This window comes from Malurus melanocephalus, unplaced genomic scaffold (genome assembly GCF_030028575.1).
Source record: "Malurus melanocephalus ecotype Western Australia unplaced genomic scaffold, MMel_1.1 scaffold_131, whole genome shotgun sequence".
Classification (NCBI taxonomy): domain Eukaryota; kingdom Metazoa; phylum Chordata; class Aves; order Passeriformes; family Maluridae; genus Malurus; species Malurus melanocephalus.
The window spans coordinates 819909-843943 of NW_026623363.1; the positions used below are offsets into that span (position 1 = coordinate 819909).

Here is a 24035-nt window from a genome sequence, read left to right on the forward strand (position 1 = left end):
GTTGCAGAAATAAAAGCTTGAGCAGACTTTGAATCGCTTCTGTAGCAAGAAGCTGTCTTTGCTGCCACCTTTGATTTGCATTGAAGTTGCTCAGTGACATGTGAAACTATTTTAATGTTAAGGCTTGTGCCCGTTCCTAATACATTTGTACATAAACCAATCTTCTGATGATAGMAGCCTTGCTAATTTTCTTTGGAGTCTTGCCCTTCCAGTGGGATTTAGGGCCTGGACACCAGCCTGTGTATTTTTTTCCCCTGGTTTACTTTTTGATGTAGTATTTATCAGTCTTGGAGATATTCACAAGTCCTCAGACCCACTCTCAAATGCCATTGAAACACGTTACAAATGGCATTGTAGGAAAGCATTTGCTGAATGTATGTGAAAGTTTGGGGAGGCTCAAATGTGGATATTCACCTGGGTGTGATTCACTGTGTGTAAAAGCTGTACTGACGTGCCTACAGTGAGGCCAGTAAACCACCAAAAAAACATGAAGAAAGTAGACTCCAAGAAGTCTAATGTAATTTTTATGTCCTAATTTTCATGGCAATTTTCATGTATGAAAACTCTTGAGGGCTCTATTTTTAATGTGAAGTGAATCAAAMCCCCCAGTATGTTGATGGTCACAAGCATAAACATGGACTAAATCTGATATTAACAATGTCTTTCTCCAATCATGTGCAGCTCTTGAGTAATGAAGGTCAATGTGATACCTTATTAACAGAGCTTTTCTCAAAGTACATGTCTGGACACTTGCAGTGAAAGGATTTTTTTAAGAAGCAATAATACAGCTACTGCTGTAGATTGTTTTAAATTTTTAACGGGCTTTAGAAATGCCAAAAGATTAGGAATAAGTGTAAAGAGAAATAGAGAGCAAATACAGTAACACTTGCAAATATTCAAGTTGTTATCTAATCCTATTTTTTCTTCTGTCTTTCTGTTTGTTCATATCACATTTTATCCCTATGATGATTTGCAAAACCTGGACATAGATACTATAACTTTCTTTGATTCTTAACTTCCTTATCTGTAAAAGTGAATCCTCACATTTGTCCAAACTTTCAGAGTTGCAACATTCCTTAAATAACAGGAGAAATGTAAGCAAATATTAATAAATTCTTTAAGAATGAGAGAATAAAATTGGGCTGTCCTTCYGGAAACATGATTTTTCCTGTGGACTAATACTTAGGATTGCTGTAGACTGTGTAACAGTGAGGAAAAGCTGTGAGGCAGAGGCTGATKCTTTCTACTGGTTTAGTGTAGTCCCTTGCCAGGGATATCTAATACATTTGGGGCCTCCAACAAATTATTAACATAATCCAATAAAGGTRGCTTTATGCTACATTGTTTTGTACTTATAAATCCTGCAATTTTGTGATGACAGGACAAAACAATGATTTCTTTCCTGGAATTTATGCCCATAAGTAACTCAGGAACTAAACCCAAACATTAACAAATAAAATACACAKGAATTAGGGATAACTTGTATTTTGGAAGAACCGTTCGTACCCTTAATTACCCTGATAAATCTGGGTTCTGATCCATTAATAACTTGACACAGAAGTAGCTTCAGTGCATAACTGGTTTGAATATTGGAGCTGTATTTTGWCTGTCTAAATTTAATAACAGCATAGTCTGGCTGCTATAAGCAGCAGGAAGATAGAAATGAGAACAATAATAGAAGTGGTGTTTTTAAGTTCAACACTTAAGTGGTGTGTTCAACTAGAAAATCTGGAGATAGATTCCTTCCCAAAGGCAGAGGGCAATACAGATCTGCCTCAAAGACCTGCATTTTCTCAAGCTTGCAGGAGCTCCCCGTAGATTTGAGAAGTTATTCCAGTTTCCTTGTCCGACTGCACGGCTGCACAAAGCAGAGAGACAGACAATAGTGCTTTGTGGCTAAGCTGGCCTGATTCCTGCTTGACCTACATGAGAGGAATTGCTGGTACCCCTAGCAATCCCAGTTTCTCTAGCACTAGTATCTCTAGCACTGCTAGCAGTTCTAGTAGCACACTGAGAAATGTTGTATGCAGGGGCAGCTAAATAAGGAGTGTGCAGAAGCAACGTGATTTTTTAAGTGTAGGGTTTGTTTGCTGTGGGGGTTTTGTTTTGCTTTTTAAGGATGCCTCTCTTGCCTGCAGGCTGTTGTTTTTATCTTCAGATGGTACGGTTTCCAGCATACACCGAGTGTCCCTCAGTGGAAGGGATATRGTAAATATTTTAAAAACCACAGAAGTAATAAAGGCCATCTCATTAGATCTGGTTGACACAAGGCTCTACTGGATCCAACATGACCAYGGAAAAGAGATTTCCCATATTGGATCGTGTGACTATGATGGTGGAGCTGTCCGTTTCCTCAGAAATTCTGTCCGGTGAGTTTTCTTCAGYTTGTCAGAAATAAAACACTCTCTTCCTCGTTCTCCCTTTTACTGGGTCAGTTTACAACATGAGGAGCACAAAGTGTAATGTATAAAGTGCAAATGGCCTGTGGCTGTAAATGTAACATTAATGGTAGGAAAATGGAAAAATGTCGCTGTTGTAAGGATAATACTGAGACTCAGCACTCTCCATCTTCCAAGCTTTTAGCAAATGATAACTAATTAATCCTTAGAAATCCTCTCTGAGTGTTTATTAGTGGCCTTTTTCTGCAGATAGAGGAGCCAAAAGGAGAGATTAAATGATTTATCCAAGGTCACAGTGGGTGAGCTCAGGTGTCTGAGCTGTCTCAGGGGACTGAACTCCACCCTCATCTAAGCCTGCTGTCCTCCTTTACTGCAGGGTGGGGAGGCTTGGCCCTGTGCTCAGGCTCTCCAGGAAGCACCAGCAGATGTGGAGAAAACTGTGATGTGCAAGAGAAGTGCTCCCCTTTGATCCCCAGTGGCAGGGCCAAGCACAGCTGAGGGGGCTCTCAGACCCCTGTGCTTTTGGTTTTGGTGCTGTGCAGGGCACAGGTGCCCCATGGTGGTGATGGGCTCGGTGAGGGCATCAGGAAAAGGCTGTCTCTGCAGTGATTTGCATTATGGTTGGGTCGCCATGTGCAGAAAAGATTTCCAACAGCAAATTGAGAAAAATACACGGTGCTGCTGGTCTGCTGATTTAAATATGAGGCCCATCCTTTGCATATGAAGAATATAAAGTTGGTTTCTCCCTACATTGCCAGAAGTCACATTGGATTTTTCCTTGCTGTCTTTCCATTTCTCCCTTGAGCTGGCTCTTGTTCACTGGAGCATTAATCCTTGATCATGGATGATCTGGAGTTTCCTACCTGGACGATGTCCTGGAAAGTGGAAGACAAAAATACCTTTTTCTGTATTCTTTATGCTTTCTTTCTTGTTTAAAACTTGGCCCTTTTTTGGTTCCTGCTAGCTGCTATAACTGACCAGTGAATTGAAACTACATTCCTGAGACAGGAGAAGCAGCAGGAGATGGATTTTAGGAATGCCCTACTCCTACCACTCCATCTCCTTCTTGATTTCCCCAGACAGCCAGAATTGTCAGAGCAGGCCCTCAGTATTGGGAAGTGGTTGAATTTACCTAAGCTACATCCTTCAAAAAACCAAGTTTCCATTTCAGTTGCTGGGTTCACCAGAAGCAGGGTGACACCCAGGCTCTCTCTTCCAGTTAAGTCAGTCCTGAACAATAAATCACTAAACCTGTGAGAAATGCAGATTGCCTATTTTGTGTCTAATTCTTGCAAGTTTGCAAGGTTATGAGTGCTGAATTATTTTGGGAATGTCTCTGCACCTCATCTGATTCTCATATATAGAAGATAATACAGTATGTGAATATATATTTCTATATTTCTATAAGTATATATAAAAAAAATWCAATGAAAGGTTATTTTCAGTGAACCTGGCTGAACTAGGCACTCAGAAAATGTTTGAATGAGTAAATAAATAGGGATCAGGTAATGTGCCACTGTGCTATCTTCTCTTGTTGTAGACATCAATTGCTCGGTATGTCTCTCTTTGCTGAGCACCTGTTCTACTCAGACTTGAAGTCGGGCATGATATGGAGAGCCAACAAATATACTGGAAAAGTTGTAGTCACAATTAGCCTGAAGCCATCGTTTTTCCCACCAATGGAGATAAAAATAGTGCATCCTTTGAAACAGCCAGGTGCAAGGATTGATTCTCAGGATTTGGGTAAGTAAATGTAATGCTGCAGKTTTATGTGTGATAATAACAGTAATGATACCCTCTGATTTTCTGCAGTAGGAATTTTCTTTGGCAAAATTCCAGGCCTCAATGACATAAAGGAAAGTTTCTTTTGACTTTAGTGATCTACAGTTCYTCTTGGTAAATGCAACTCCAGCTGAGTAGCAGGTGCCAAGCGTGCTCATTTCATTAATCTAAATACACATGCAGATAAATGTGACTTTCTCCTTCTCTTCCTGTTTTTACACAAARATGTTTTTAAGCTTTCCTGCTAAATGCACAAAGCATACAGCTTTTTAATCCTCTGTGTACATTATCTTCACCAAATACCTGCTTCATTCTGGAGGGTTAATCTCAGGTGCATCTAAACACCTCTGATTATAATGGCACTGAAGGATTTTGGGCACGCAGTATGTTCTACAAGTGGATGTCTCAGCTTTGCTGTGAAATGATTCAATTAAAAGTCAGCAGGTCTTAGACAGTTTTGARGCTGCCATAATTATAGGATATGTGTCTCTTTATTTGATACCAATAGCAGCCCACAGTGTGAGCTGGTCATCTCGCTGCCTTTCACTGCGGATCCAAAAATTAAGGTAATTGATTATCAATAGTTCACCTTCTGTGAGGATTCCTGCTGAGGCAGTAGGAAGTGGGGAATGTTCAGGGACATAATGTCCTCTGGTCTCTGGGAAGCAGAGCATTCTTGCTTTAATGRAATAGCTTTTGCCCCCGGTTTTGCATGGATAAGAACAAGGGAGCAAACAGCGTGGAGACCTTTGTGTGACAAGAAATAGCTTTACAACTCCCAAGGGAGAATGGCCATGGATTCCCAGAGGTATAGATGGTATAAAGACATGGGGAGAATGTAGTGATTGTTTTAGTTCATATGAGCAAAAATGAAACTGTAAATATCTCTTTGAACTATTCCTAAATAGGCTTTGCCATTCTTCATGCCAGCCAACAGCTTTATGCAGTCCCATGCAGTCTCTGCTCTCTGCACACTGGTCTGAGTGGGAAAATCCAAATCTTCAAAGGAGCTTTCCCCTTCAAATGCTTTGTTTGCAGTGCCAAGATGTGTTGAGATGAAGATAAAGTGTTCCTSGAAATCAAGGTTACACTTGTAAGCACAGGGCACTGCTATTCAGAGACAATACTTGATCTGTCCTTACTTTGGAGAAAACGGTTGTCCTGGCAAATGGAAGCACTTTTTTTGACTGACCCATTTGCACTTGCACAGAGGAACTAGGGCAGGAATGTGCAGCTTAATTTCAGTGACTGTGGGCACTTAGGTTTTATTCTTCTCTCAGAAGATTAACTCCACTTCTTTCGCCACAGCATTCTGCTTTCTGACGTTTCTCTTTCCATGGAAAAAGGCTTTCCCCCCTTTTATTAATATATAAACTACTTAAGTTTTCAAATGTATCTGTATTTCCAACATGTTTAGTCAAATTTTGTATGATAGTATGTGTTGTCAGCAGGAAGCTTTTTTCCTTAAAATTTGAAATARCTTCCTGTAAAAATGTCTGGGAAGTGATGGAGTAGAAAGAAGCTTAASAGGCTGAATCCACGTGAACCTTTTGGACTTTCTACGTATGTTGCTTGGCTTATCCAATGCAAGAACRGGGATGAAAGGAGGACTAATGAGCCTGGAGTTCAAATGAGATTTATAGCTGATCTTACAACAGAGAAACCTGGAGATAAAAGCATACCTAGACTAATTGGATGCTCTGTACAAGTTAAGAAAATGTACATTGCAATGTAGTGTCAGCTGTGAATTATCAAGTTTTCTTTAAAGCAGATAACTAGTGAGTTCCTTCAGATGAAAAGAGAACTCAGGAGAAGTRTGCAACTGATATGATTTGATTTTTTTTTTACTGAAATTTGAATGATTTACTTCGCTACTTAAATTCCTCATGTCTCCTTTTTCCACTCTGTTTCAAATGACTTCCTGGTCAGGGCCAATAAGTAAAGAGGAGAGCATTAATTTATCCATGGGTGTGTTCCAGCCCCACAGAACAGCTTTGGGATGTCAGTGTCATACTTTTGCTAATGATGGCTCATAATATACCTGATTTACCTTCAAATCTCAAAGACTGCCCCTGTGATTCTTCAAAAGTATCTTTCCTAACAGATTAATGATATTCGGTACATTTGGGACTTCTTTCTTTTTTTTTTTTTGAGGAATTATGTTGTCTTTCTTTCCAGTGTAAGATACTAGAATCGGTTAATATCTGAGTAAATATATTTCTATATAAGACAGGTGTGGGGAGGGAAAAAACTCCACAAAACCAAAATAAGTTAGAAAGTATGGCTTGTAATGGTGTTCTGTGTTCTTTCAGAAAATATTACATTAAAAACTTCATGATTCATAATTTAATCATTATTTTCTTTAAGCTTTGAAATGGGATTGGATTTTTATTTGTTGATAGAGCTACATAGAGTTGTAATATTTATTCAAGTAGGAAGGCTTCTGGGGATTTGTTGGGTACTTTTCTTCTTCCTTTGAAGAAAGATGCAGGTTGAAATTTGAGTTTAACATTTATAATGCTTGTATTTCTCATGGATCCATTCCAATACAAAGATTCCCTAGAATGTGCTAATGCTTATTTTCCAAATGAACACATGGTCACTATAATATGCACATCCATCTTCTGTGTTAAATAATGAGCAATAATGTGGTTATTGTACTTCAATATGCACTCCAACAACAATAATACCAACAGTCTTTGCATGCTGTCTTTTCAGAAATCTCTCTGCTCTCTCCTTTTGCATGTGTGCTCCCTCTATGTAATTTTTATGTCTGGGAGCTTCACAGAGAATTTTATAATCCTGTGCAGGACTGAGAGTATATGAAACTTGAATTTTCCCTTTCATAGTCACTGTAGGTATGGACCCAAACCAAACCATCTCCTAGTTCAGGATCTCTCTAGATCTGCTTGTGCTGACATAGAGCTCGAAATGATTGCACACATCTACTCCTAGTGTTCTCACTACTTTGATTTTTACAGTAATTTTTTTTGCCTGATTTTAGCAATCAAAAAAAACAACTAGAAGTTATTTTGTATTAATAAGAATTTCCTCAGGCTGAGCAAGCAAATTTTGAGAAGAAAATGCACCTGTTATCATCTTTCTACTGGAAGGTTTATATGATAAAACTCCATTCTACTTACTCCATTCTGCTCTTTCAGAAAAAAGAATCTGTGATTTGAACAGAGAAAAGTGCAGAAGAAGAATCTGCAGGCCAGACTCAAGGACTCATCGCTGTAAATGTTCTAGTGGCTTTATTTTAAGTCGAAATAAACAGTTTTGTGAAGGTAATGCATGAATTTCTTGTCAAAATTCTTCTGTTCTTTTACTTCTTGAGTTTGAAAAACCACTGTGAGTTCTTAAAAAGTCCAGTGCGCCATTTCAGTTTTGTGTCCTTCCAAGCTTTGAATTGGTTCAAAAAGTGTCCTATGAAAGTGTCATGGGTGCTATTTTTGTGAGAAATTTTGATCTTTGAGTAGCTAAAGTAGTTTTAGATAAGCAGACATGATTAWGTGTGTTAATTTAAATTTTAAATAAAAATAAAACTGGATGTATCATCAAGGATGAATAAYCCATTGAATAACCCACCAAAAAAATGCCTGTCTTAAGCATCACTTTAAAATAAGACAGAATTTCTTAACTTGCTTCTAAATGTTTTAATCTGGATTGTTTTATTAAAAAAATCTAAAATTACTATTAATAACAGATAACATAATTCTTTTTAAAACATCTCTCTCACTACATGACCAGATTTTATAAGACATAATGGCATCAAAATTCCTATCTTTAGGATTTATTAACTTGCCTGAGCAGCAGTGTTCYAGTTCTCAAGAAGTTTACCAGGTTTTATTTCTGAATTTTGACTTCTAATCAACCTATATTTTGAGGCTTTTACTTACGCCATGTTGAATCCATTTTTTTTTAAAAAAGAATTTTTGTTTGAAAAAGGTAATGTAAATTTGTTTGGATGTGCACAGGATTTAAATGGCACTGGAATCTGTATGGAAAGGCATATTTTTAAAAATCCTCTAGGCACCTATATTGGACACATGCAGCCTGGGCATGTCTCGCTAGAAAGTTCTGAACATTGATTTGAATGAGTTCTGCAAACTTACTTTCTTATAATTCACTAGGAAAAACATATTTTTGTGAAATGAATGCAAAAAAGAAGAGGTATTTTTTCAGACTACTACTTTGTTTCATTGGTCTATTCCCCACTGTTGGCTGATGACRTTATTCTGACAGAAGAATTTCTCTTTTTTTTGCAGACATTAATGAGTGTGGCTTCTGGAATCACGGCTGCACTTTGGGCTGTGTGAACATCCCTGGTTCCTATTACTGCACCTGCCCGAGAGGTTTCGTTCTGCTGCCGGACAGGAAAACGTGCCATGGTAAGCACTGGAGCAGCCCTTGGAGTATCAGATCAGAGCCCTCATTTAACACTGGAACTGATGRAAGTTTTGTGTGTTGCGTTGCTTGCTTCCAATCTCTTATTATGTAAGCAGGATCAGCTTAAACTGAGCGAACTGAYTTCGGATGTCATGTTTAAGGAAGCGTGGGTTACACGTGAGAAATTTTATACRCTTCTTCAGAGGAGAAAGAAGAGAAAGTCATGCCTCCTCTTCTCAAATTAGGCACTGTGACACATTCCAGGTGGATAAGCAGCTGTGTATTTTTAAATGTGGTCTCTGAATATGGCTCACTCTGTAAGAATTTGCCCAGTCTCTGCATGAGCAGCTCACAGCATCATATTTTTCATTTTCAGATCAGGGGTGATAGCATTGCTAATGTGTATGACATTAATGGAATTAAATGTGTATGCTCAGCCTTCAAATGAATTAAGCCTTTCTGAAGTAAGTCTAGAACATAAAGTGTGAAAAGCTCCCAAGTTTTGAGGTCTTGGGATATTGACAGCCACTTTTGAAGWGAAGCTTATGCATAGACAAAGATTCTTCTACTTTGTTTCCATGGAAATAAGACTTTGGCATAAGCCCTGGGTAGGAGTGGCAGTGCACACCCCGAGCTCAGTGTGGATCACGGCAGGATCAGGTCCTTGGGTATATTAAATATCATTACTGGAGAGTAAATATAGCCACAGAATCTAAGAGACTCTAGCAGCCAATCTATTTTAGACTCCAGGAGTCCTGGGCAGGGCAAGGAATTGGACTCRATGATTTCTGTGGGTCTCTTCCAGCTTGGGATATTCTGTGATTCTGTAAGAGACAATTTTTCCTCTTGATTAAGAGGGAGCCAGGAGCAGGATTCAGTGACCCAAACGTGTGGCTCCAGGGTGTGTGGCAGCTGCAGGAGGCAGCCAGCTGGGGCAGAAGGCCCATGAGARTGCTGCAGCCAGAGGTTATTGAGAGGTGGGATATCATTTTAACATCAATTTTCATCAAAACAACCCTTAGACACTGTGCAACTCTGTCCTGCTTTGGATGAACACCTTGAACTGTCTGCCTGCATTCTGAGGGGCTCAAATTAGATAGAAAATGGTGTTTTTCTRGCATAGGCTAGGGATGCAGCATGGACAGTGTAACTCCTTAACTGCTGCAGCACAAGGCAGATGTTCACCAGCCATGCAACTTGAGAGAGACAGAGACAGAAGATGAGAAGTCCAAATTCTGGCCACAAGTTCTTTCTGAAGCCACAAGCTCTGCTCAGAAAGAAACTTGAGTTTTCTGGACCCTATTCTTTGTGTTTGASTGGTTAGAACAGCCCAGTCTGGAATGCAGTTGCCCTGGAGAAGCAATACTTGCAAGAGCTGTGCAAAAAACCAGTGAGTGCTGCTGATTCATGGAAGCAGCTCTGGGAATCTCACATTAGCTCCAGTCCTCCAGCATGTGCTGCCATATGGCACGAGAATTGGGACAAAGGGGTGGAGCTCTGCAATACTGAAGGTAGAAAGAGCATATCTTGTGAAACTGCATTAAAGAAATACTAAAAAAAAAACAAAACCAAACCTGCAACATTTCTAATGGCAAATAAAGAAAAGCTATTGCCCGATGCATAGATGATTTTGCCCTTACAGCATCTGGAAATGACACTGAGGATCGTAGTTKTTGTTTTTGGAAGGTTCATCTCCTGTTCTCATTGATCCTAACTCTTTTGCACTTGGAGTAGTAGGAAAGTAGTTTTTCCTCATTCTGTGTCTTTCATACTTATTCTTAGTGTATATATTCTTTACAGTTTTAAAAACCTGATCTAATCTAGTTTTGATGAAATGTAAGAAATAAAGTTTTCAAAATTACTTCTATTTCAATAACACATCTTCATAGACTTTTGGAAAATTTAAGGCTGGTAAGTATAATGGCTTCAGGACTCAGCAATTTTGGCTTTCTCCTGTGCTATAATTAGGAGAAGGTGTGGAAAAAAGTTTTGGAGAAGAAAAACAGAAACAAAGCAAAACAAACCACAGAGAGACCACAGGAGTGTTGTACTCTCAACACCACACATCTTTATTTATATATTTCTTTTATCTCTTTTTTTTTTCCCTTCTTGTGCTATTTAAAAAGGTTTTGACATCTCTTGTTGGGGGCTTAGTGAAAATTTTTATAATAATTTAGATTTTCTTTTTCCTCCTTAAATTACTGCAGAGTTAATTGCATGTACAAGTAATGACACTGGATGTAGCCACGGTTGCCTTCAAACATCTAAAGGCCCTGTTTGCTTTTGTCCGGAAGGATCTGTACTCAAAGTGGATGGCAAAACATGCACAGGTAAATAGCATTTTTTCTATCTGAAGTGACTGCCAAGCTCTGTTTATTCTTGGCACCAAGAGCCAGAAGTGAATGAAGGCATTTTACACTGGTTTTGAACAAATGTGAATGATTATACAAGACAAAAGACATTAGAATGTCAAGTGCTTTGAGWGCTGAGATGAGCMGTACTCATCTYCATTTTTTAATAATTTGTAGTAGYAGCAACTGCCARTATTTGCAGATCAAATTCTTTTGTGTTCAGTGCAGATCAAGGCATGTCACAGATTTTTGTTGCAGGAGACAGCTAAAATTTGTACTTCAGGGGAAATATACGTACAGAATTAAGGCTTGGGTGAAATCTGAACATAACTTTACTGACATCATGCATCCCAGGTTCAGAGTCACTCTAACTTAACCACAAATGGAATTATTTGCAGTCAGAATATGTGAAGCCACTACACTCACTAATCTGTCCTTYCCCATTTCAGCAATTTTCCAAATTCGGGGGACTGTAGCTTCTCAGCTGTATCTTTTCAGTCTTAGGGATAAARATAGCTCCATTACTGACAACCTTATGCTTGAAAAAAATAGTCTTTCCCTTTTAATTCCTTTCATATTGTGGACTGTGCTTTATACATACAYTCAGTCATTATTTTTGTTTTGCTAGGGACACTCCATTGAGTAAGCTTATGCTGGTACTGAGAATATAAAATAAAGAATAAGGAAGGAATTGTTTCCTTTTATACATATGAACTCCTGGTTTGTTTTATTAGAAAATATTAATTTGCCACCCTGGCCTACTTAACTTCTGGGGAAAGAATTGCATTAATTTGCTGTTTCTTGCATGTAGTGCAAAGTCTGATAAAATGTAAATTACTCTGTAGATGGGATGAGAGTTCTCTGAAATAATGATCTCATGGAAGACTCTCTCTTTACGTAACCCACCCTCCCATACCCCATCTTGTGTTGTAAATTTCCAGGGAAAACTCTGGAACAAGTTATTACTAATTTGTTTTCACTTCACCAGGCTTCTGCTTTCAGCAGGAGGCCTTTTGGTAAAGCCACCAGTCACTGAGATGATTTACACTGTAGAAATCCTGASCAGAGTGAATCATTCTCTTATACCTCTGATTTTGTTGTATTTTATTTTTTTTTTTTAGAACGGCACAGTAAAATTTTACAAATGCTCTGTTTAAGGTTGCACGTCTCCAGACAATGGTGGCTGCAGTCAGATTTGCTCTTCTMTAAGCCCATCCTCCTGGGAGTGTGCTTGTTTTCCTGGATATAAGCTCCAGCGAGACAGGAAGCAYTGCACTGCTATAGGTCGGTGTCTCGGTATGCTGCATATTTCTGCAAACCCTTTTTTGAGTCCTTAAAGGTGGGTGACACAGCTGGGATCCCTTTTTACACTGATTTGAGGAAACTTGGGAAGTACTGGTTTTAGGAAAGGTAACCTAATTTTGGAAATAAATTATTTTATATCGTATGATTCAGTCTCCCTCACAGAGGGTTCATTCCATGGTCCAACTTCACCATTTCACTCTGTACTCCCAGACTGTGGAGGTCTATCCTGCAGCATGCAGGGTTTTGTGCCTTCACGTAAATGTGGGCATAGTTTCTGCCCAGTGTTACACACCTGGGGCTGTGGTCTCTGTATTTGGAGAACAGGAATAGTCAGTTGAAGGACTTTCCATGCAAGGACATTTCTCCTCCACTGGCCCCAAAAGAAGCCAAGGTGTTTGATGTGCATGTCTGGATTTCAGACCCTTCTGTTCCTTCTGAGAAAAGGGCAGACCCTGGTGATCAGCAAGGTATAAGCAATTGTCAAAGAGAGGGGAGGAAAGAGAAGTTTTTGATTTGTACCTTAAATAAGGAGAAGACAGYATATTTCTTGTTTTTACCATGAAAGACTTCTCCATATGCAAAAATCAAATTCTGATATTTATGGTGATGGTGTGAAGARATGATTGCCCTTAAGGGAATCATCTCAGTGTGAGGTGCAGCAGGACTCCTGACTCCTTTTGTCAGAAATGTTGAGGCTGGTGCTGTAAACTTATATTCACATTTATCTTTGATTTCTGAGGCAAGKGGAGTGTAGGAAAATTGCCATATTTTTTTTGTGCTTCTGCTCCCCGTTTTGTCTTTTACTGCTTCTTATTTACAATGCTAGCTGGGTAGTAATGCAAGTTAGAGATCACTTCGAACTTAGTGCAATAAACATGCTGGCAAATTTTCATCAACAGGTCCTAAGCCATTTTTGTTATTTGCAAATGGCCGAGATATCCGCCAGATCAGTTTTGATGGAACAGATTATACGAGTTTACTTGACTGGCAGATGGGAGTAGTCTTAGCACTGGACTTTGACCCGGTGGAAAATAAGGTAAGGCATTAAAAATGAGCGGATTCTGGAGTGTTGCAAGGACAAAAGGATTGAGCTTTCATGTGCCTTAACCTTTCCTCTGTCCGTGATCTGGATTACACGTTATGCTGCTCCTTGTTCTGCTGCCTSTCTAGGAGCACAACCTTTGGTACAGGCTGCCAAACTCTGCTTGAAGAGTTTCCTCCTTTATTTACTTACTGAGTGTGCTTTGCACACTGAAGTTGATAACTAACAGAGAATTCRGATTTCTAAATTTGTTTCAGGTGTGATTTCAATTTCAAAAACTTTTGTGTGATTGATAAGTTTTCTCCATTAAGACCGCAGTGTTGCTTAAGAGAAATCTGTATGACCCCTACTAAATGTGGGAGTAATCTTTAAAAGAATTACTTCCCRTGTCCTGATATTATTGAGCAAATCTGCTGAATGCTCACAGAGTTTATTGCTCTTCCAAATGTTCCTTAGGTACTAGATAGTGCTGTTGGAAACAGGAGTCTTCTCTGTATAAAGAGCTGTTTATTTGTGTGGCCACATCCTAATGTCCTTGGCTGCAGAGCTGGGAAGGAGTTCAGCTGTGCTTTGCTAAACTCTCTGTGGCAGATAGTTTTGTTTTCCCATGGAGAGACTTATTTACTCTGTAAAACTGTTGCAAAGCAATAGTGGATGGTACAGTGAAAGCTGATGAGGGGCTCGGATAAGATGTTGGAAGCATCTCAAGGCCCAGATGGACATGGCTAAACAAATGTGAATGTCACCAGATCTGCATTTACAGGAGGAGCACTTGAGGCKCTTCTGGAACATGGCCACCTGCCCCTAAAATAGGACCCTGCTGCAGAGGTAGCAATTCCCTGCTGTGCCAGGTGTAGGTCAGCCGTGCCAGTGGCTCTGGTGTGCACCCCTGATCCCTCCTGTGGGKTTAGGTGGGCAGGGCAGAGGTCAGGCTTTGGTTGGCCTCGTGGTCAGCATCAAAGCAAAGTGATTTGTTTTGCTGTAACCATTTCCAGAGAAAGCCTCAGTGATGTTTTTCATATGTCTCTGCCCCATACAGTGCATGGCTCCTTCTGGTAATGAGCACAAGACGAATTTTACATACCCTTGGAAAATGCAAACCTGGTTTCCTTACCAGCAAAGAACTTCCCTTTTGACCCAAAACTCAGAATCCTCTTCTGGGAATGTTAGAGCCTTACAGAATAGACATCTGGTAAAAAATTAAGATAGCTGMAGGATGAAAGAGGGGAAAAAAACAGAAGCAAATTTTATAACTCCTTTTGCCCTTCCCAGCTTCTTGATATACACAGGGTGCTCCTATCTCCTCCACACTTCTCACTTTTCAGTATGAGCAGCCAGTGAAATGACAACATGCTTCTTTCTGCCTGCTCCCACTTTTGCTCCCTCAGCTGTGCTTCATGTGAAGTAGCTKCTGGCTGAAAACAAAACCACAGGATATTCAGAGGGCTGTATATAGGGCAACCAGGATTTACAGCTAAGCACAAGCTGCCTGGAGAAGTCATCCTGGTTGAAGGATAAGTACCTTTTTATTTGATCAGGGATCACAGGTTACCTGTGCGTGGCCTTTTGTGAATAAGCAGTTTAGGGAATTTTCAAGATGAAAAAGGCATTTTGGAAATGGAGTTACTAGACAGAGGAGGTAGAGTAGAAAGTGAGATGGGAACTAATGACACTTGGTCTGTTATTTATTCACAGATTTACTTTGCCCACACCGCCTTGAAATGGATAGAACGAGCTAATCTGGATGGTTCAGAGCGTGAAAAGGTTATTCATGAAGCKATAGATACACCCGAAGGCCTTGCTGTGGACTGGATTAACCGTAAATTGTATTGGACAGACAGAGGGTACATGCTCCACTGTGCACTTATGTTGAAGCATGCCATGAAATATTTGGAATAAATGACTGGTGATACAGAAATAGCTGAGATATCACTCTAATTCTGTAGTGCTTCTCATTCTGATTGGGTGGTTGTAGTCTCAAGTATATACAGCTGGAAGGATCCTTAAAACTGAAATGCTGCAAGTTCATTTTCAGTCTGCTATCATGTTTTCATCTTTGTCTTTCCAAGAAGGAAGGGTTTGGACTCAGTTGCAAGAATCATGTCGGCAGCTAGAATCATGCTACTGGAGAGTGTTTGTGAATTATCTGTGGTAAAAGTGGAATGACCACTGCCAGACAATATGACCWCAATATGATCCTTAGTCTTACATGCAGAGAGAAACAAAACTGATCTTTGATGAAAAGGCATTGTCAGATCACAACAGATAATRAAGACTCCTTGCAGAGTAGTCATGAGCTTTCAGTATGTTCCATAATTTATTAGTTGATAAAAAGAAATTTTGAGTGTTTAGATTACCCTCCTTCTCCATTTTAAATATTCTGCTAGTCCACTACCTTGCTTTTAGGTACAATCTTGTCACATKATTGTGCTGCTGTAGAAATATGCTAGTGTTTCTTGTGAAATGGGAGATTATGTTACTTCTGTCCATAAAACAAGATTTCAGGGAGAAAGTGAGAATTTGAACCTGCGACTTCCTTCTCACCCACTGCATTTAGCTGTTTGTATTTCACATTTGCAGGAATGTTTTTCTCCTTCCATCTCTGTGGGGCCTGTTTTCAAAGGTTCAAAGAGGCATGGTAGGCTGTAGGGTTGCTGGCTGATATTTGTCTGGCAAGGTGAAGATTGCAGCAATAAAACAAGTTTTCTGAGAAAAAGGTGAATTGTAAGGTTGGCAACGTAGAATCTATGCTTTACTTGGTCACAGATTTTGTCAGTAATCTTAAGAGCCTCAGTCTCWTTCTTTCCTGCAAAATAGATGTATTACATAAAATGACCCGTTATTTCTGGATGAAAAATGCTATGTGAAAGTACTGTTTAAAAAAAAATTCTTTACACATTTGGTAATGGCATTCATTTAGGAGCTGGTTTTCCTCCTGACTCCCTTTAATTAAAGCTAGCTATCACTGATCTATCAGTGATCATACTTGCAATTAATTATTTACCCAAAGAAGGAGAACTTCATGCCTTCTGCAGAGCAGCAGGTATTTATCATTGTGCCCTGGATGAGATAATGAAGCTGTAACATGAATTACTTGTTGATAAAACAACYGGACATCCCACATCAGCAGGATTATTTCCTGTCACTGTGAAATTATTTATTAGAGCTAGACTAAAGCAGTGCAAAATCCTAGTACATTCTGCCCGAGAAGATAATTAAAAGGAGAGCAGGGGGGACCTAACAGTGCTCTGTGTGTTGCAGGAAGGTGTGCATTGAAAGGAGCAATCTGAATGGAATGCAAAGAAAAATGATCATCTGGGAAGATCTCTCCCAGCCCCGAGGGATCGCCATTCACCCATTTGCTAAGTAAGGAGTGATAAACACAGTAAATCATGTGATGCTTGTGGAGGATTTTCAAAAATGAGCATGCAAACTTTGCCCTYCTGGCAGCCAAAACGTGCATTAGTCTTGTGCTGGGTCAGTCATTGCCTTGCAGAGTTGTGTGAACTGTAATGTTTTATTGAGGGGTTCCTTTTGTGAGCTGGGACATGTTCATTTCTCACATAGATTTTAGAGGAGAGTAACAGGAGCATTAATGATACTGCATGCAGTTTAAGATAAAGAAAACCATGAGCAACTGAGGTCCCTCTGACAGCTGTAGGTACCACACTACAAAATTCTATGGTTCCATATCTATTATTGTGAAGAAGGTAATCACTTTTAACCAGCAGCGCTGGTTAAGAAATGGCCATTTTTTTTTTGTCAATGTTTCAGTTTCTGAGGAAACTAWACCTAATTTACTGTTTTGGGGATTTTTTTGTTTTAAATGCACCTTATATCTTCTTAACTAGTGTGGAAATGATCACAGAAGTTTTGGGTGTTTCAACTCTTGATGAAATTCTGGCCATGTCAATCAATGGCAAAGTCTCATGGATTTCAGTCAATATGCTTGTAGTARGAGCATTTAAAAACTGTAAGATTTTTTTAAAAAAATCTTATTTTGAGGCTCACATCCTGCTATAGCTAAGTACTGATGAATCAAAGAAAGAAGCAGATTTGGGGAGGGCGTTTTGCTAGATTGCCTCTGGACATGAAAGACCTGAAAGAGTCTTTCAGTAGAGACTGAATGCTGCAGAGACATTTTGCAGAAAAACTTTGAAGAAAGGTAGGCTCTGGATTGTTTATTTACATTATTGGTAGAGGCAAAGGGTGCAAGGGGAAAGGGAGGAGGAAACATCACTAAAACCTTCCTTTTTAGAAAGTTAATGGTGAAAGGATGAACAGACATTGTGGCAATGTCCACAGTTGTAAATGTTAAAGAGCGATGTGAAACACAATTAAGAGCTCTTGAGAATACTGATCCCTGCATWAGCTAGAGCAAAACTGCTTCTGTGATTAAAGCTAAGTGATTCCAGTAAACCTGGCTATTTCAGTAACCCTGGCAGAGGCAGCTGATGCCTGGGGAGATGACCCCAAACTTTAGAAATTATTTGCAGTTTTAGCTATCCCAATTTTGAATTGMCTTCCATCACTGTCTGTTTATTGAAAACTGCTAAACACACAGTGAGGAACACACAGGACTCTGGAGGAAGACCCTGAGAATCATGATTTTAATAAAAGAAGAAGGATTCTGGGCCTGATACGGGTCTAATTTTTTTTAAACAACCTGACTACTCTTGCTTGTTTTCCATGGGTAATGGGTAATTTTGGTTGCATTTGTGTATTGTTCCACCTTGTTTAGACAAGGGTCTGGCTAATGCATCATTTTCTGTTGTCTGGGTTTGCTAAACCACTCTCAGCTCTCACATGGAAAATCCAAAAGCAGATATGAAGAGCTGGCAGTTAGTACAGTCAGGAGCTGTTTTCCAAAGGTTTCAGCCAGTGAACAGAGTGAGGATTCTGCATAAGTCCCAGTGTAATCACCTGGAGTCTCATGGCAAGCGTGGAAAGATCAGCAGCCAATATGTTTGCTTGAAGCGTGCACCTTTCCTCCTGTGAGTCAGGGCGGTATTGCTTTGGCCTGACCTTTCTGCTTTGAACGAACTCCATGGAGAGGAGAGCAAACATTTACTYACTGACTTCCCGCATTCATTTTGTTTTCTGAAGGAGATTATTCTGGACTGACATGGGGGTCAATCCGCGGATCGACAGCGCTTCGTTAGACGGCTTCGATCGCCGCGCCGTGGCCAGCGCTGGSCTGGTGTGGCCCAGTGGAATAGCTSTGGACTACCTGGCTGACARGATTTACTGGAGCGATGCCAAACGGGCCGTGGTGGAGAGCGCAAACCTGGACGGCTCTGCTCGGCGAATTCTTGCCCAGAATGATGTAGGTGAGGCTTTGGGGTTGATAATTACCTACTGCCTCTTGTCCCTGTGTGTGACACCTGCACATGAGCACGGAAATCAATGGCCAGCTGCTGTGCTGTAAATGCCATGAAACTCTGCATTGAGGTTAATGGCAGCACTTAACTTCTCCATTCTCTTACCCAGCTGACTTYCATTCATTTTACCAAATTTTGGCTTTCTAACACTCTCTGCTTTCATTAATGAGTCACTTTGCATTGCGCAGAGGGCTTCTCTGCCTTCACAGAAAAATTAAAATAACCAAAAAACTAAAAATACGGTTTGCTTTTTTTGTGCAWGGCTGCTTAGCTTAATTCAGGTTTTGCTGTGTTTATTGCATCAGTGAATTACATTGATGTGAGATGAAAGGGAATTAATCAGGGTCCTTGAGCAGCAAACCTGCATCTGCAGTGTTGAACGCTGAAATGATTCTAAACATGCAATAGATTCCAAATGGAAAGTGATTTTACAATGTGCTGGTAGTCTTTATGGCTGAGATTTCTATTGCTTGACAAGTAACTGTGTTGTTCTGGATCAAGAGAACAGAAATGTTACCAACAAGGAATGGATGTTGCACCACATCTAAAGTAACCCATGTGTTCAAGAGTCCAGTAGATGGCAAATTAGTTTCTGGAGAGGACAATTCCTTTTGACCGTGGTATCTCTCTGGGGACCATTTTGTAGGTATGCATACAAAACATGGGCAGAGTGAGGACTCGTAGCTCAACACCATGAGTGCYGTGGGTAACTTTATGGTTTCTTTGTCGAGCAGCCTGTGTTCTAGTCCGAGCTCTGGGTAGGCTTCTGTTCATCACCTAAGCCAGATACCTTCCCAGCCCTTTGAAAGTGAGCAGAGTGAGGGCCTGGAGGAATCTGTGTTCTCGAGTTTATAAGACATTAAAAGGTGTGAGAAGAGCGACTTTCCAGCCTCCCTCTCTTTTCCCCTGCTGAGCATATTCCGCTGTATGCTCCACCTTGTATTGGATCTGCCGAGGAGGACCTTGAGGCCTGATTAAAGTATCATTTTGTTTCTCCACAAGGAGTAAGACAGTGTCTTACAGGGAGAAAGCAGAGAAGGAGCGCTAGGAGCACAATAGAAACATGGACTGTGAGAAAGGAGCAGTGATTTATGGCTGTTTGGAGGTGGGAGAAAAGTTCATCATCTGTGCGTAAGGAAGTGAAAGAGATGAAGACCTGTAGGGGTATGAGTTTAGAGAAGCATGTCTGGATCGTTTGCTAATGCTATTAATGAAGACTGGAATCCAGCTTTTGTGCTTGAGGACAGGAAGGTGGCACCGCTTCACAGGTGCTCTGCTGTAACGCGGATTTTTATCACGGCAGCTCCCTCTAGTGCCCCTGCACCGAGAGCTCATTCAGGGGAGCTGCATTCAAAAGAGGCAAATTATTTCTGCTTTTTTTGCCAACCCCAATTTCAGCTGGTGAAACAGCCTGTGATAAACCTGCCCAAGGCAGCGAAGAACATAACCATCCCTTCTGTTTAGGCCAGGGGTCGGGTTTGCACTGTTCCTGCTACCTCCATTGATTGACACTGCACTTCTACTTTTAATCCTTAATGTATTTGCAAGATAAGAGGTTAATAAAATTGCTGGTCACAGCAGGGTGCTGTTTGTGAATAGTGCAAACTATTGATCCTAAAAGGGTGAGTAAGTGTTTTGGTGGGGACAGTGTTTAGATCTTGGTTTCGTTGTTCAAATTTAATGGAAAGAAAAGGTAAGAGCCAAGAACAGTGTTTGAGTGTGGGTCAGGGGAGGGAGTGAGGTRCCAACAATACACTCTTCAACATAACACCAAGGAATACTTAAACTGTGTCTTAGACATTTATTTGTAAAGAAGTGGCTTTTTTTCAGTTTATTTGTGAGATATATTTAAGATATACACACACTCCTTCCCCAAGGTTCTGATTTATCTCTTATTGTGTTTGCTTCTTTGCTTGTCTTCGATTTAAATTTTTTAAGCTAATACATAAAGATCCCAAGTTCATTACTGAAATTAAACATCACCTAGTTGGGGGTCTACATCAAAAGCAAAAGCACAGATTATAAAAATCRTGTGTTTACAAAACATTCTTTCAGAGGAGCTCACACTGCAATGGCACAGTGCACACTGAGGCTTAAGGACCAGAACAAAGCAAACCTACTTCAGCCAGGGAGCATCCACTCTGAAACCAGGTGTACATCCATGGAAGAAGAGTATGTATTCTTACCTTCCATTGCAAAAAGCTTGCCCAAAACCTGCCTTGAAAGCTGGAGTTTTCTAAGTGCATAGAAAAAATGCATAGCCCCATATGGACTAATGACAATTTTCTATCATGAGAGATAGATATCGTGATAGATAGTTAGATATCATGAGAGTCAGAATAATTTTTAAAGACCTTTATATCGTCCATTATATAGTGGATGGATTGTGTCCCTTGGATTCTGAATTGCTGAGCTATCTCTGGAAGTGGAACTGGGGCTCTGAGTTTTCCTAGTGCAGATAATGTTGGCCTACCAAGGTTTCTGTACTCTGAATTTAGGGTGGAATTTCTTGCACCTCCTGTTAGTCATGGAATTGTTAGATGCCTGGTTGGAGCTGGTGTCTGGGATCCTGCTGTCATCAGTGAAAAGAGAGGAAGCTCCCTGGGTGATCCATTGCCYCCTGTGGTTTATGGCAGCTGCCCACATGCACGTGTGGCTCTCTGCACTGCACTTGTGTGTACTTTTGGCACTTGCAGAGACCTCAGGCTGGCTTTGGGGCCCTACCAGGAGCCTGCAGTGTCYGTAGCTGCCAGGCTGCCCTGGACCACAATGCTTAGGCAGGATGACACATCTATGGGCTCCTCTCCTCTTATGAGAGTGCAAAAGGAGCTGTGTACCTCAGCAGCTCTGTGCTGGGCCACTTYGAGGCAGAGCAGGGAGGCACTGAAAGGCTGATCCCTGCGCTGCCTCAAAAATGATGATGAGTGTGACTGAAACATTTTGTCAACTAGATCTGGTTGAAGGCCACCAGAAGCAGAGACTGTACTAAGCCAGGCAAGTGTCACAACCTCCTTTGTTAAGAGCATAAGAAATGCACCTGTGGTCCATGTTCACGGACATTTATCCCTCTCCATGAGAAATCAAAGTGGAGCACTGGCTATGGCTATGCCCCTGTGCTGGGAGCTGACCTGTATGCAGATAACGCTTTCCTTTCTGTGGTTTCTTAYGTTCTACAGCCGTGGAAATGATAACCCTGCTGTCTTTGTAGGCCACCCTTTTGCTGTAGCGGTGTTTGAGGATCACCTGTGGTTTTCTGACTGGGCTAGGCCATCACTGGTGAGGGTGGACAAGAAGACCGGCCAAAACAGGGTACGTCTCCGAGGCAGCATGCTGAGACCCTCTTCAATGGTTGTAGTTCATCCTTTGGCGAAACCAGGTATACTGCAAAAATTAAGCAGTCATTCCCTTCCAGCCTCCTCCCTTTCCTGATATCAGTAGAATAGATGTCCTTGGGGAAAGGATTATCTTCTCAGAAAYAGGCTCTTTAAAAAGCCTTGCATAGTCAGACTGGCATTTATTGAAAGCATCATCTGGGCATGTGTCCCAGGAATGCTGACAGATTTATGCTCATGCCCAAGAATAGATGCTGATCAATGGCCATGAGCCTACCACAGTCTTCTAATTCTTATTTATCCTAGTTTATTAACACCCCTCACATACCAGTAAYAACAAATGACCTGGAGAAAGATTTTGTAAGATTTATTAGTTTTTGATCAAATAATTTGATTATCTGTTGGGAACAATCTCCCTGTAAGCAAAAAAGAATAATTCAATAGACCAGGATTGAGAGAAGGTAATCACAGGTTCCCTATGCCCTTGTGATATTAGGACTMTAGGTATTAAAGAATAAATAATAAAATAAATAAARTAACAAAAAAGTATTGTACATTAGATACAGAGTATGTGAATCTATTTTCCTGACAGAGGCTGGGKAATAATATCTATGCTTTGCTATATGCATATGYTATTAAATTAAAAAGAAATTWAAAAATCCTAGTTTTTGTTTGTCCTTATTCATTTTCCAACGGCTTCAACTCTGCATGTCTGAACAGAAATGCTGACTGAAGAAGCAACTTGTTAAGTTTCCTGTTTTTCTTCATTAGGGGCAAATCCTTGCCTTCATGAGAATGGAGGCTGTGATCAGATCTGTGAAAACAATTTTGGAATTGTCCACTGCAAATGCCATCCAGGGTTTGGGAAAACTCAAGATGGAAAAACCTGTCATGCTCTGGACTCTTCCAACTCAACAGCAGGTACAACCCTCCAGTTCCAAAAAGACTCTCCTCAAACCCGTAAGGATCCTGACAGATAACACTGGAAAAATTCTCCTTGCTCTAACATAACCAGTGATGGTTTCTCTCAAAAATGAAAATGCTGGAATRTTTTCCTTGGGACAATAACATATTGTCTGACCACTGTAATTTTTCCCTTGGCATTTTAGCAGTGGAAAAGATGTGTGCAGTGTTGATAAGTATTATGACCAATGAGTCACATTTCTTCTCCTTCGTATTTGAGAAAATTCACCAGTGCGTATTTTTAGRGATAATTTGATGTCAGAAGCAGGTTGGTCTGGGAGGATACTGATATTTGTTTTAAAAGGAAACCACCACRATTATTGGAAAGCAGACAAATGTTCAAAAATCAGAAGGCGAGTTCAGATTTAGATAGCCTGTGACGCTTCTTTTCTTGTCTTTTTTTTCAGTAAGTGCCCCTGTGCACAAGGAGGTAATGCCAATGCCAGCACCAGAGATTGTGCTCCAGACCACACGGAACACCAGGATTTTTAAGGACACAGACAATGGGGAAAAGCAGAAAATAATGTTTTTGATGGCTGAAATCATGGTGTCAGGTAGAGTCTGATGGTTTTTTCCTTATATTTACTCTGAGGCTCTGGACAGGTTTATAGAGAAGAAAAAAATAATAGACTTTAAAGAAAGAAAAGCTCGTTGTTGAGGCTGGTGGTATTCGTGCTCATAACTTTCTTACAAGAGTTTGGGCCTGCACAATTATTCCTGGTAGAAATGGTTTTTTTTTTTTGTCTCTATATTCCTTTGCCATATCAACAAAAAGGGATAATATTATCTAGAGAATAAACATATCTAATTTGAAACACTTGAGAAAGTATCTCCCTAAAATTTTTAAGTATATTGCATTCCTCTAAACAAAGCTGAAGTAAACCMATTGAATTCCACTTTTTTTTTTTTGCTGACACTAGATCATTAAATTTTGCAATAGGTTTTGAATAAASTATTCAGAAATCCTGATACTGAATGACAGGTCAATTCCATCTAAACAAAGGGAACAACCCTAATGATTGTATTGGCATGTCATTATTACCTGGAGAGCTAAGTTTCAATCTCTGACTGTATGTTCTGGTTTTCTTAGG

The 24035-nt window shown here is 40.2% G+C and overlaps 1 protein-coding gene across 1 annotated transcript in view; it reads left to right on the forward strand.

Moving 5' to 3' along the window:
* EGF (epidermal growth factor) overlaps positions 1-24035 on the forward strand; it is a 57304-nt gene that overhangs the window by 14788 nt on the left and 18481 nt on the right. Inside the window, exons 5-17 of the mRNA XM_057370729.1 lie at positions 2139-2369; positions 3940-4142; positions 7343-7468; positions 8450-8572; positions 10778-10900; positions 12080-12205; positions 13126-13262; positions 14964-15112; positions 16530-16634; positions 18375-18598; positions 21858-22025; positions 22753-22902; positions 23352-23503. Of these exons, the coding sequence (XP_057226712.1) occupies positions 2139-2369; positions 3940-4142; positions 7343-7468; positions 8450-8572; positions 10778-10900; positions 12080-12205; positions 13126-13262; positions 14964-15112; positions 16530-16634; positions 18375-18598; positions 21858-22025; positions 22753-22902; positions 23352-23503 (2017 nt within the window). The remainder of the gene's footprint in view (positions 1-2138; positions 2370-3939; positions 4143-7342; positions 7469-8449; positions 8573-10777; positions 10901-12079; positions 12206-13125; positions 13263-14963; positions 15113-16529; positions 16635-18374; positions 18599-21857; positions 22026-22752; positions 22903-23351; positions 23504-24035) is intronic.